The sequence below is a fragment of the Crocuta crocuta genome, unplaced genomic scaffold (assembly GCF_008692635.1).
Source record: "Crocuta crocuta isolate KB4526 unplaced genomic scaffold, BGI_CrCroc_1.0 scaffold56, whole genome shotgun sequence".
Lineage (NCBI taxonomy): Eukaryota > Metazoa > Chordata > Mammalia > Carnivora > Hyaenidae > Crocuta > Crocuta crocuta.
In genome coordinates this window covers 2,052,118-2,065,247 of record NW_027531334.1, presented here as the reverse complement: position 1 = coordinate 2,065,247, position 13,130 = coordinate 2,052,118, and the positions used below count along the sequence as shown (strand labels likewise).

At 39.6% G+C, this 13,130-nt stretch overlaps 1 protein-coding gene across 1 annotated transcript in view; it reads right to left on the bottom strand.

The window, feature by feature from the left end:
• The window catches only part of CCDC191 (coiled-coil domain containing 191), a 91,706-nt gene that overhangs the window by 50,806 nt on the left and 27,770 nt on the right, over positions 1-13,130 (bottom strand). The window contains exon 8 of the mRNA XM_077771843.1: positions 3,424-3,614. Coding sequence (XP_077627969.1) covers positions 3,424-3,614 — 191 coding nt within the window. The remainder of the gene's footprint in view (positions 1-3,423; positions 3,615-13,130) is intronic.

The window sequence follows — 13,130 nt, the reverse complement described above, 5'->3', positions numbered from 1 at the left end:
GATGGAGGGAAGGGAGCTGGGAAAGCTCGGCCCTGCATGGGGGAGCTGGCCGGGGAAGGTAAACCCCAGGTGTCAGAAACAAGTGCGGATGCAGGAGCTGGAGGTTGAAGACACAGCTGACATCTGAGTAATGGGCACAGCAAATGATTTCCACGTCCAGGTGAATGGGCTACAGAACCACCTGTGCCTTGCCAAGCTGGTAAGAGTTAGTTTCTACGGTTAGTAACCCATTATATTCCTAGAGCTCATTATTTAGAAAAAAAGTGCTTGAAAACACTATCAAGTTAAATTGCAAAAGGGGAAGCAAATAAACTCCTTATTGACTCACTTATTATTCAACAAATATGTATTTGGTATCAACTGAGATACTGGGAGAAACTCTGATGAACACAGAAAAGAACCAGCCTCTCCAGACACCCTCAATCCCACTAATATTTCTTGGTTTCTGCCTGCAGTAGCTAACTTAGAGCTTTTCCCCACCTTTAATATCCCATCCTTCTTTCTAGAACAAAGGAAAACATACAGAGAGCCACGGGTTTGTAGGAAAGCAGCACAAAGGATGGTTCTACTCCTATGTTTCCAGCATGTCTTATCATTTGTTAATTACTGCTTTATTTTTGGTTCGCAAATCAATCAATGTGATACATCACATCAACAAAAGAAAAGATAAAAACCATATGATCCTGTCAATAGATGCAGAAAAAGCATTTGACAAAATACAACATCGCTTCTTAATAAAGACACTTGAGAAAGTCGGGATAGAAGGAACTTACTTAAACATCATCAAAGCCATCTATGAGAAACCCTCAGCTAACATCATCCTCAACGGGGAAAAACTGAGAGGTTTCCCCCTGAGATCAGGAACATGACAGGGATGTCCACTCTCACCACTGCTATTTAATATAGTGCTGGAAGTCCTAGCATCAGCCATCAGACAACAAAAGGAAATAAAAGGCATCAAAATTGGCAAAGAAGTCATACTTTCACTTTTCGCAGATGACATGATACTCTACATAGAAAACCTGACAGACCCCACCAGAAGCCTACTAGAACTGATCTAAGAATTCAGCAATGTTGCAGGGTACAAAATCAACATACAGAAACCAGCTGCATTTTTATACACCAACAATGAAGCAACAGAAAGAGAAATCAAGAAACTGATCCCATTCACAATTGCACAAAAAAACCATAAAGTACCTAGGAATAAACCTAACCAAGGATATAAGAGATCTGTATGATGAAAACTATAGAAAACTTATGAAGGAAATTGAAGAAGACACAAAGAAATGGAAAGACATTCCATGCTCATGGATTGGAAGAATATAGTTAAAATGTCATTACTACCCAAAGCTATCTACACATTCAATGCAATCCCAATCAAAATTACACCAGCATACTTGTCTGCAGCCGTCTAAAGTAAATTGCCACATAACTGAAAAATACTGCTGTCTTAGGGAACCACCACCTAGATGCTATTTAACATTTAATACTGAAGAAGTGTGGCATCGGAAAGAGCATCTGAATCAGAAGCAAAGAGACCAGACTCTAGTCCCGGACTAGCTACTGTTACCCTTTGGACCTTGAGAGAGTCATTTACTCTCTCCAGGCCTTACTTTTAACCTATGTAAAATGACAGGCAGGATCAGATGATCCTTGAGGTGGCTTTCTGCTCTAAATTTTTTTTGCAATAAAGTTCTGTAGTAAAAAAAATATTATAAGTTAAGTATTTTCTAACTCTGGAACTTTAAAAAAAAAATGTAATACCTATTCTGAACATTTAAAAATAGACACCTGAAAATAATTCACAGATACGAGACAAAAAGTTCTAAGATCTTTAAAAAAATTGGAATATAATGCTATTATGAAATCCCCATTTAGTGATTTTATATTTAAACAGCTTAATTGCAATGAAACCTCAAGTTCTTCAGATTTTTCTTATATAAATTTTCTGGTATGTAAATTTCACAGGCCACGTTTAACCTCAACACTCAGTTTCCACTCCCTTCATGCCATCACTCATGTCACTTCCCTTTTGTGGCACCTCCAGTTTCTCTCCTTTATCCAGCATATCCTGCTAGCCATTCCTTTTTCAGTAAGCTATCATCCCAATTCCTTATATGAATCGCTAGGTCTTAAGAACTTAGAAATGAATTATGAGAAAGTTTTCTAAGCTGACTTTATTTTTTTCCACTAAAGATTCCCTCTAGCATACTGTAAAGAAAGGAAATTGACTAGGTCATCCTTCTGCTTAAAATTATCAAGACTTCACCTTTATTTACCAAAGAATTCCTAAACTCCTTGTCTTGGCATTCAATGCCTTTCACAAATTGATGAACTTGAAAACCACATGCTTGATAAAGTCTGGCCAACCTGAATGGCTGCACCAAGTGCCATTACCTCATCTCCCCGTCCCCACCTAGGAACTTCATACTTATGGAACAGAGTCCGGCTCAAGGCCCACCTTCCCGATCAAGACCTTCCTGGCACTCTGTAGGAGCCTCCTCGTCAGTGCAACACTTCCTTCTGCTAAGTTCTCAGAGGCACAGGGGATGCCTTATGCAGTTTATGAGGGAGCTCAGCCTCTGTCCTGTTTATAGATCTTGTGTTCCCCATAAAACTGTGGGGCCGGGCTTCAGGCTCCTGTGTATCCACCCCAGGGTCTGATGCTGTCACATGGCTGCACAACTCCAGGGGGCACCACTTCCTTCTATATAACAATGATTTCACACAGCACTCATTCAGGTTTTCACCCTGAATAACAGAGTTGCTGGTAAGAGAAGTGATTACACATAAGCACATAAACTGTCCCCACCTCCAAATAAACAAATGGTTCCTTCTATACCCATGATTTTGGTTCAAGGATGCAGAGCTGAACTTGGAAATGAATAGAAGAAAATGTATTTGGCAGATGGATGCTCCCTGTGTTCCTAATTAACATTCAGTGTGCAGACAGGTATTTCCATCAGTGAGAATTACTGGCATATAAACCAAACTCTGTCTTCTCAGTTAGTAAAATGGTCCAAGGTGCAATGCTATGACGTCAGAGGGCAAGGGAAAAACCTAGTACTTGTTTCCTTCAGAAAAGGAAAGCATGTACATCAGTATATTTTAATGAAATTTTTGCTTACACTTTTCAGCTAAAATTTTTTTTTCTTTATCTTTTCTGTTAAGTGGACTTCACGCCGAGTGTGAACTCATGACCCTGAGATCAAGACCTGGGCTGAGCTCAAGAGTCGGATGCTTAACTGACTGAGTTAAAATTTTCTAGTTTGGGATGTAATATAGAAAAACAGTGGTTACTACATTTTATAATGGATGAGATGATTCTAGTGAACATAACTTTTTGATTATTTTTGGGATTCTTCAGGAGGAAAAATGTCCTGTAATACACCAGCAGGATTTTCATAGTACAAATAATGGTACCTGTTTTCTTCCCTGAGGTAATTTTCCATGGCTTGAGTCTCCCGCACCAACTTCTGGGATCTCGTGTAGTCTCTCCAGGCCCGCAGGACTTTCAGTTGAAATTTCCAGTCAGACAGGGTCCCAGCTTTTCCCAGCTTGATCCTGTGATCAAGGATCAGCTTGTGCCAGGCAGAGAAATACCGTTTTTGACACTGTAATGGAAACATGTGGAAAATCACCACTGATCAGTTCTAGTGTTTGTAATTTCTAATACCGATAGCTGTCACCTCAGATTTCCCCCTCACACTTTTTCTAATAAATCTAGCAACTGTTGTCTTGATGGAAGGAGAACCAAGTATAACTGCTTTATGCTAATAATGACAAGACCTATTCAAGCCATGCAGCTATGCCTTGTGGCTTAAACTACAATACTTAGTTCTCATTCTCAGGCACCAGTCCTTTGGGGAGCTGGAGCAGCAGTCACATCTGAGATGTGAGTTAAGGGACTTGAAAAGCTTGAAACACCTGCTTCCAGGAGGATGGCCAACTTCTCTTGGAGTTTAAAATACCAACTGATTGGAGTGCCCGGGCAGTTGGTTAAGCATTTGACTCTTGATTTCAGCTCAGGTAATGATCTCACAGTTCATGGGTTCGAGCCCCACGTCAGGCTCTGTGCTGGCAGCGTGGAGCCTGTTTGGGATTCTCTCCCTCTCTCCCTCTTTCTCTCTCTGCCCCCCTCCCAAATAAATAGATAAAATAAACTTAATAAAGTACCAACCGATTAGTTAATTTCTGTTATTAACACCTGCTAATGTCCTACACAAAGGACTATAGAAGATCCCATGAGGATGGAATGGGGGTTTCTTGTCCCTGGAAACGAGACAGTTACAACAGCTTCAGCGGGGCTACCATGACCATGGTAGAGCTTGGGAGAGCAGGCCTAGAGACACTAGATGCTCAGGATGCTTGTGATCTTCCACTCCATGCATCTGAAAACAAGTAAGGCCAAGTTCCACTCACCCTAAAGATATCCCCAGAGAAGTACTTGACTCATGGTCTCAGAAAATCTCTGAGATCCAGTCTTTGCCTTCATCTTCTACCTTCACAGTAAACTTATTGTGCCCACTACATCAGATAACTCTCAGCCTTACATCAGCCACACTGCTTAACACCTTCCTATGTTCATACTAATTTCTTGGTCCTCCTTTTCTGCCCTCTTTACTCGACTCCTTCAGAATTCACTTCTCCCTGGAAGTTCTCCTATCACCAACTGCTTTCTGCAAATCGAAGTGCCCTTCCACTGTGTTCTCAGAGCAACCCTGCTTCTGTCAAAACGCTCATCACACTGTATTATAATCCCCTGCTCACTGGTTTCTGCAAGACTGTGGGCCTCTAGAAGAAAGGGAGTGGGTCCCATGAATGGAAATGGCAAATCTGTGTCGGTGGCAATAAAAGACAAAGTAACCTCATAGAAAGTGACTTTGTGGGAAGTATAGGGGATGCCTAATGACCAGCTTCAAGCACTTGTTGGCTCTACCAGGATCATCTGTACTTACTGCTTCTATCTGTGTAATAATACTTATCTTTCACTATTACAACATTGAGTAAGCAGCCTCCATGGGTTTAAATTTGGGAACTGGGAACAATGTTAAGAAATAATCTCTCCTTGGGGCGCCTGGGTGGCTTAGTCAGTTGAGCGTCCGACTTTCGCTTAGGTCATGATCTTGCGGTTCGTGGGTTCGAGCCCCGCGTCGGGCTCTGTGCTGACTGCCAGCTCAGAGCCTGGAGCCTGTTTCAGTCTGTGACTCTCTCTCTCTGACCCTCCCCTGCTCACGCTGTCTTTCTCTCTCTCTCTCTCTCTCTCCTAGAAATAAATAAAACATAAAAAAAAAAAAAAGAAATAATCTCTCCTTTTGAGAGGTTATAGGGAGAGAGGATATATAAATTAAAAGACTGGTAACATAAGGGAGCATATGTTGGAATTCTTAGAAATAGCCCATTTGGTCAGGAGTGGTTTTTAACACAAGAATTCAGTTTTATTTCCATTTAGACAAACTACAAAATCTTTGTTATTATTTATCAGGAGAAACCATGGCAAACTTTAAAAAGCCCTTGTTCCCTTTCCATTATGTCAAATGAGTAGACATACTGTCAACTGTGTAGACCTTCACCTTAGATGCCATGGAAGGAAGGAAGTGAAGGAGGGAAGGAAGGAGGCAAGAAGGGAAAAAGAGAAGGAGAGAGGAAGGGACATTTGCTGAATACAGGATATGTCTGCAGTCATAATAAAGAAAAGACACACAGTTGCCAAGTTGAGGGGATACACTTTTTGCATTATTATTTTCCTATCTAACCCACAAAATAGACCATGAAAAGAAATATATTGTTAACTTGTACGTAATAGTCAAAAGAAAATACCGTGTGTTTACCAGATTCATTTAAGATATTCCTCTTGAATGACCTGATGAAATATTCTGTGTGTAGCTGTCTCTAATTTTAACTCCTGGAATGTTTCTAATGATGAAATAGTACAAACATAATCCACCTGGACAATGATAACACTATTAATAGTGTCCTTCTTGGGTTTCTACAGTCCTTGTCTACAAAGTTCAAAGCATTACTGTAAGCACAATATTACAAGCACTGTTTTATTAATTTGTAGGCCATCATTACCAAATGGAGAGACTGCAGATATTATGATTTACTTTATGAAGCTAAACTTCAAGTAGAGAAGGGTTAATGACTAAATTCAAAGAGTGAAAGGGCAGTGGCATACCTAAGGCTAACATGGAAACATTCTGGCATCCTGATGACCCAATCTATATTAGGCAAAAAGTCTTCTAAAATGAAGGGCAAATTTTTTGCTTCTTTTATACTAAAAGAGAAAGAACTCAATATATCCCTTACTATGGTAGAAGAGCACTGCTGGAACACATGTAAATTTAAAAGGGAAAAATTTGTGTTAATAAATGCTATTGCCAATATATTTCTTTAAAATAGTTAAGGTTAGGGGCACCTGGGTGGCTCGGTCGGTTAAGCGTCCAACTTCGGCTCAGGTTATGATCTCACAGTCCGTGGGTTCGAGCCCTGTGTCGGAATCTGTGCTGACAGCTCAGAGCCTGCTTCAGATTCTGTGTCTCCCTCTCTCTCTACCCCTCCCCAACTTGCTCTCTGTCTCTGTCTCTCAAAATAAAGACATAAAAAATTAAAATAGTTAAGGTTAGACTTTAAGAGCAAAATGATCAGTTTTAATGATCTAGGATTCCATTTCACTACAAAAAGTAACAGCAAAGTGACAGACTCACAGCAACTGCTTTTTTTTTTTTTTTAATGTATTTTATTTTATAGAGAGAGCATGAGAAGGGGAGAGGGGTAGAGGGAGAGAGATAATCTTAAGCAGTCACTACTCTCAGAGCAGAACCCAAAGCAGGGCTTGATCCCATAACCAGGCATCATGACCTAAGCAGAAATCAAGAATCAGCGACTCAACCAACTGAGCCACCTGGGTGCCCTCACAGCAACTGCTTTCTCGAAAATGACTTGTGATTGGTCTTTCCTGACTATTCAAAAGGGCAATCTCATTAAAGTAAAAATAAATAAATAAAGTGTGAATCAAGAATAGCCACTTAGTTATTCTTAATTCATGGCAAACATTATTTGGGCAAATAGGATTCCCATAAATGTGCTTGGAGGAAAGTATTTGGGGAAGGAAAATATTCTCAGTCCTGTCTTCTCGGGAAGATGCTAGCATTCTGCTTTTATTTAGAAGGGATAAGAAGTGGCACACTTCCATAGTCATGATCTATTTATTCTCTCTATTACCTCTGCCCCCAGCTGAGTCCCTGCTGCTCCCAGGCCTGCTCCGCCTCTTCAGTGACACTACAATAGTGCTCTATCCTTTTGCTCTTTGAAACAAGAACTATTACTTAAAATCACAACTGTGTTGGAAAAGGAATATATTCTGTTTAGTACATTTTATTTAATAAATTGTTTCAGAATTTAACATTTTAACTAGTCAGATGACTAATCTGACCTCCTCTATTTCTTACCTAGTTCCTTTATTTCTGCACCAGGTTTTATTTCTGACAGATTTTCAGCTACGGCCATGTATTCTTTGTATTAAATTCCACATTTCTTTAACATATTTTTGGTGAGAGTTAAGGCTTTGTACAGGTAAGTAAGATAATGAAAATCACTGTGGGAAGAACTGTTCCTAAATACATATCTATAATAATTTATAAAATAAAATACTACATAGAGTGAAATTTACAAAGATTTTAAGGGAAATGCTTTTCTTCCTCTTAAAATCTTCCACAAGACATCCTCTGATAGTTAAGGACTCCACTCAAGAGGAGAAATGACAGCTCACCCTGCTAAATTTATTACCTACACTGGAATTGCCCTCGTTTTGTTGGCAAGAAAAGCTCTTTCCTGACGTGTAATCACACTGCTGTCGTGGGGAATGATTGGCATCAGGTGGAACAGCAATTTGCTACCTAATCTTCGTTGTAATTCTGACCCTGTCACAAGAGACGCTTGTTCTGATTAATGAAGTGGGGAACTCATCAAAATTCCTCAGCTATTTCCCTTTTGTCAGAAAGCTCAGTGATAATTGCATCAAAATTCTCAGTCATGGAAAAATAAACAATGCATTGTAAAGAGGACAAAAATGTCAACAAGTTTACAGTTTATTTCTGCTGAATAGAACTGAACAGAACTGGGGCGCCTGGGTGGCTTAGTGGGTTAAGCGTCCGACTTTTGCTTAGGTCATGATCTCGCGGTTGTGGGTTCAAGCCCCACGTCGGGCTCTGTGCTGACTGCCAGCTCAGAGCCTGGAGCCTGTTTCAGTCTGTGACTCCCTCTCTCTCTGACCCTCCCCTGCTCACGCTGTCTCTCTCTCTCTCTCCTAGAAATAAATAAAACATTAAAAAAAAAAAAGAACTGAACAGAACTAACTGTGGTGCGACTAGTGCTCGGGAGGTGTTGGCCAAGGCTCTGATGTTAGCAATAAAAACACACGCCCCGCAGGGCCCAGGCAACTCCTTGCTGCTCCCTGGCCAAAAGGAACAGGCACTCTATAGCTACATAAGGAAGTAATCCTCAACTGTTTTCCTCTTGGAGACCACTAGAGCTAGGCTATGCAGTCCTGGGGGTTGGGGAAAGGAAGATCCTTATCCTGGCAAAATGTATGCCCTGGGAAGGAGTTACCCTGTGACGCACCCTACTCCTGATTTTCATCCTTACATCCCAAAGTAAAGAGAGGAAATCATTGTGTCCCCTACCCCAAAGCTAAATACTCCTATAGGTAGTTATATTAAGGAAAATACATTCAGTTCCCTGCACATAGCACCAAGCCCTGGACAACACCTGGTTCCATGCAGAAGCCCAAAGGCCTAAACTTGGACTAATACCGCTGTGCAAAACCTCTGTGCAAAACGTTAGCATTGGTTACACACAAAAAGCTACTCTTGTTATATCCTGGAAGATGTGATGCTCTTTTAACTTCTGTATTTAAGTTTTTTCTCCTTCCTGTTTAAACTTAAAAAAAAAAAATCCCCCACACAAAAATACCCCTTATTACAGAAATTTAACAAATATACCCAAAAGTAGAAGAATAAACCCCTCATTCAACTTCAAAAATTATCAACCTTTTGCTAATCTTGTTTTATCTCTCCTCCATTCATTTTTTTCCCCCTGGAGTATTTAAAAATAAATCCTAGACATCAGACATTAAATCACTTCATTCATATATGTATAACTGTGCGTTGCCAACATGAGGGCATTTTAAGAACTTTCTAAGAACTTTCAATCAATAATGTTGCTTTAATTATCTAATTCTGTTTCACTTCAGAAATAGTACAATTTCAGAAAGATGTTGCTTAGTCTTACCATATAGTAAATTCTTTTTTTTTTTTTTTAAAGATTATTTATTTATTTTGAGAGAGAGAGAGAACAAGTGAGCACAGGAAGGGCAGGGAGAGAGGAGAGAGAGAATCCCAAACAGCATCCGCACTGTCAGCACAGAGTCCGATGTGGGGCTTATACTCACAAACGGTGATCATGACCTGGACTGAAATCAAGAGATGGATGCCTAACCCACTGAGCCACCCAGGCATCCCCATATATAGTAAATTCTTAACTAACAAATCTCTCTGGATCTTTTTTTTTTTTTTTTAATAGTTTATTGTCAAATTAGTTTCCACATAACACTCAGTGCTCATCCCCACAAGTGTCCTCCTCTCTGGATCTTTTAAAGAAGAATGATCATAATATAGCCTATAACCTATTTGTTAAGATAAGGCTCCTTCCTCAATGTAGCTTAGACCAGGTTTCAGGGCCTCCTGTCTTTAAGGAAGGCAGACCTGCTGCTTCCCACACCTCTCCCTTCGTCTTCCAGATTTCTTCCCTCCTACCAATCCCCACTCCCTGTATATTCTCCTCGCCCCCAGCCATACACACGACTATGCTAAGAGTACAGCTCATCTCAGAATATATTAGACAAATGTTAGGTTCACCTCCAGGGTAGTCTGACAGTAAGACAATGTGATGTGATGTCATTTGTTTCTACCAATATGGTTCTCAAGATCCTTGTATATATATTCACCTGAAATGTCTAGTATTTAGGGGAAATGATATTCTACACTGTAAAATTTTATAGAATGGGCTCCATTTACACCAAAAGCTCTTATTTTTTTTAAAGCAAAATTTAATCAGTACTTTTTTCAAAAGATATAAAATTACACATACATGAATTGGAACCTCTGGATCAAATGGCTTCATGGTATTTTTGAAAAGCAAAACCCCAGCATGATGTTTTGGTAACCTGGCCCTCACTGTCTCCTCTGTGAGAATGGGAAACCCTAGTTACTCAGAGAGTGAGGGTAAGGAAGAACAGAACAACACAATGAACAAACAACCCCCTTACTAACATCGATCAGATTTTACTTGGATATTTTCCAGAGTTAGCTATATGAAGTAATACATAATAATGTTTCAAACCCCTCCTAAAATGCATACCACACACACATGGTCTTTGCTGATAAGCTTAGAGTCAATGTCCTTTATGTGTGTGTCTGATATTTCTTTTCCTACAGTTTTATTTGCAAAAAGGCTTTTCCTTCATTTCCTCCTCCAAACACAGACAACATTGCTGAGAGGATGGTTGCTATGTTTCAGTTCAGAAATGGCTTTACCTCAGTGGCATGTAGGCAGTCCCAATGGAACTAAGATCTTTAGGGATGAATCAAGCTATATAAATGAGGTACTTAACTACTGTTTTCATCATCTTGTTAGAAAAATCCAGACTTCTTTTTCATATATGCCCATTTTCCATGGTTTAGTTTAGGGTGGCCTTTTGGAAGGTGCTATGCCATAAGGGTAACATTAATGATTTCTTGGGGTCACTATTATCTTACTAACAGAAAAACACAACCAAATAAGCAAACCAAAACCCTCCCCCACAGAATTAAGATTTAAGTTAGTATTAATCCATCTTTCATTGTTCTCTTCGACTTTCCCAAGTCTTTTTCATAGACTTTCTTATCTTATTAAGAAGACATAAAATGTATTTCAGAATAAGGTGAGAATTCAGAAGGCCGTTTTCCAAAGAGTATAAGAGTTTCATAGTTAATCCCTTTTTGTTTCTGCTAATTAGTAATGACATGTGGATTGCTGAATCTCCCCAAGAGATTTCACTGCAAGATCAAAGAGAAAATAGGAGAGAAAATGGAAGTAGAAAGTTTCTATGTAAAAACAGATGGTTTTAATAAAACAGAGAGATCTGGCAATGAAATATGTGGGAAAGATCCATGCATGGTGCTGCACCTGAACTTGTGTTTGGATAAGAGGGCCTGCTCAGTTTCTCTCAGAAAGTCTCCTATTAAATAACTTGGCCCAAATGTAATGTTAAGAGATGGCATGGGGGGAACAAATATAATCCAGAGCCAAGCACAAAGAATTACAAGAATTAAAGGAGACTGAACTAGAAAACTCCTAGAAACAGAGTCTTTAAAGTCTTCCTGTAAATACCCTATGTAGCTTGCTGTTGGGTTTCTGCCAGTGAACCATTTTGAGGGTGCTGACAAGACTTTCCTGTAATCTAGTCGCTCACTGCAAGCCAGCTAGGCATTTCCCCCCTTCTTATCCTGTGATCATATTTAGGCTGCTGAGTGTTTAAGTTTCATTACCTAAGGGCAGCTTTCGGTTCCTTCAGAACCAGGGTAGGAATGTGGACTAGGGCCAAGGTAACGAGCTACTCTATGGCATTTACCAGAGGACTGTCCTGTCTCTAGCCAAGTCGATGTAAAAGCTGGAGGAGTCTGGTAGGTGGATTCTCTCCATTTCTCAGTTACACTCATATACACTGAAGAAATCCAAAATTACAGGTTCACTGACAATATTACAAATGAACAACACAATCACACCACAGAGAAGGGGCAGCAGAAGGGAAAGAACAGAACTAACTTAACTAGCAATATCGTGGATGCATAAGACTAAAAAATGACTCTAGTTAGTATTATTTGTTTACACAGCAGTATGAGTTGGCAATTCCTCAACTACTTTTATAGTATATTAGGATTAAATAAGTAAATAGATTTTCGATAATAAGCATCAGGTATCTCACTGTCTGAAAAAAATTCCAAATCAGCAAGGGGGATGGGCTACACTGAAACCTGTGGTGCTGGATTAGAGTTGAAGGTATCATTATGAACTCATGATTATTTTAATAAACATACAGTTATAGAAATAAGATATAAACAAGGAAGAGGGAAGGATAGCATGACCCTGTGCTACTGCACTGGAATTAGAGATACCAGTATGAACTCATGGATTTTAATATGTACACAGATAGACACAGAAATACAAATAATGCGGGTGCATGTGTGGGTTACTATACACACATATTTCTCAGCTGTCTGCTATGCATTGACACCCCAGTAGCACTGAGAGCACCTACTATTCAGATCTTGGTAGGGGCGCCTGGGTGGCTTAGTCGGTTAAGCGTCCGACTTTCGCTTAGATCATGATCTCGCGGTTCGTGGGTTCGAGCCCCGCATCGGGCTCTGTGCTGACTGCCAGCTCAGAGCCTGGAGCCTATTTCAAAGTCTGTATCTCCCTCTCTCTCTGACCCTCCCCTGCTCATGCTATCTCTCTCTCTCCCCTAGAAGTAAATAAAAACATTAAAAAAAAAAAGATCTTGGTTTCTAAACACTATTTTCCAATAAAGAAACCAGAGTTTCATGTAGAAGTGGTTGTTGATTCCAGAGCTGGGACAGGAAAAATACAAGATGAGCCTGGAATGTCCTATGGTGCCAGAAAGAAAGGAAGTGCCCCCAAAACAATGGAAATATTTTGAAATCAACCTGAAAGATTTCCCAATGGCTAAAGTTCGAACAATTTGAAGAACCGAGTAAACAAAGATAATAATAGATTATAACCCACAGAATAAAATACATATCTAGGAGCCCCTAATGATAAAAGTAGGTAATTGAATAAATAAGTAAATAAATTGGGGAGAAGGGACAGGTTTTCTTTCTGGAAGAATTTCAATTAATAAATGGAGAAGAAATGAAGGAAATACAAAATCATCATTAGACAAACATATTAATATTGCAGGCAAGATCTACCAATGAATGCCATAATTAAATTAGTAAATGAAAGTTTAAGGAGAAACAGGATATTTGCATAGTTTTACAGTATCTCTTCTAAGACATTCTAAAGGAAAAACA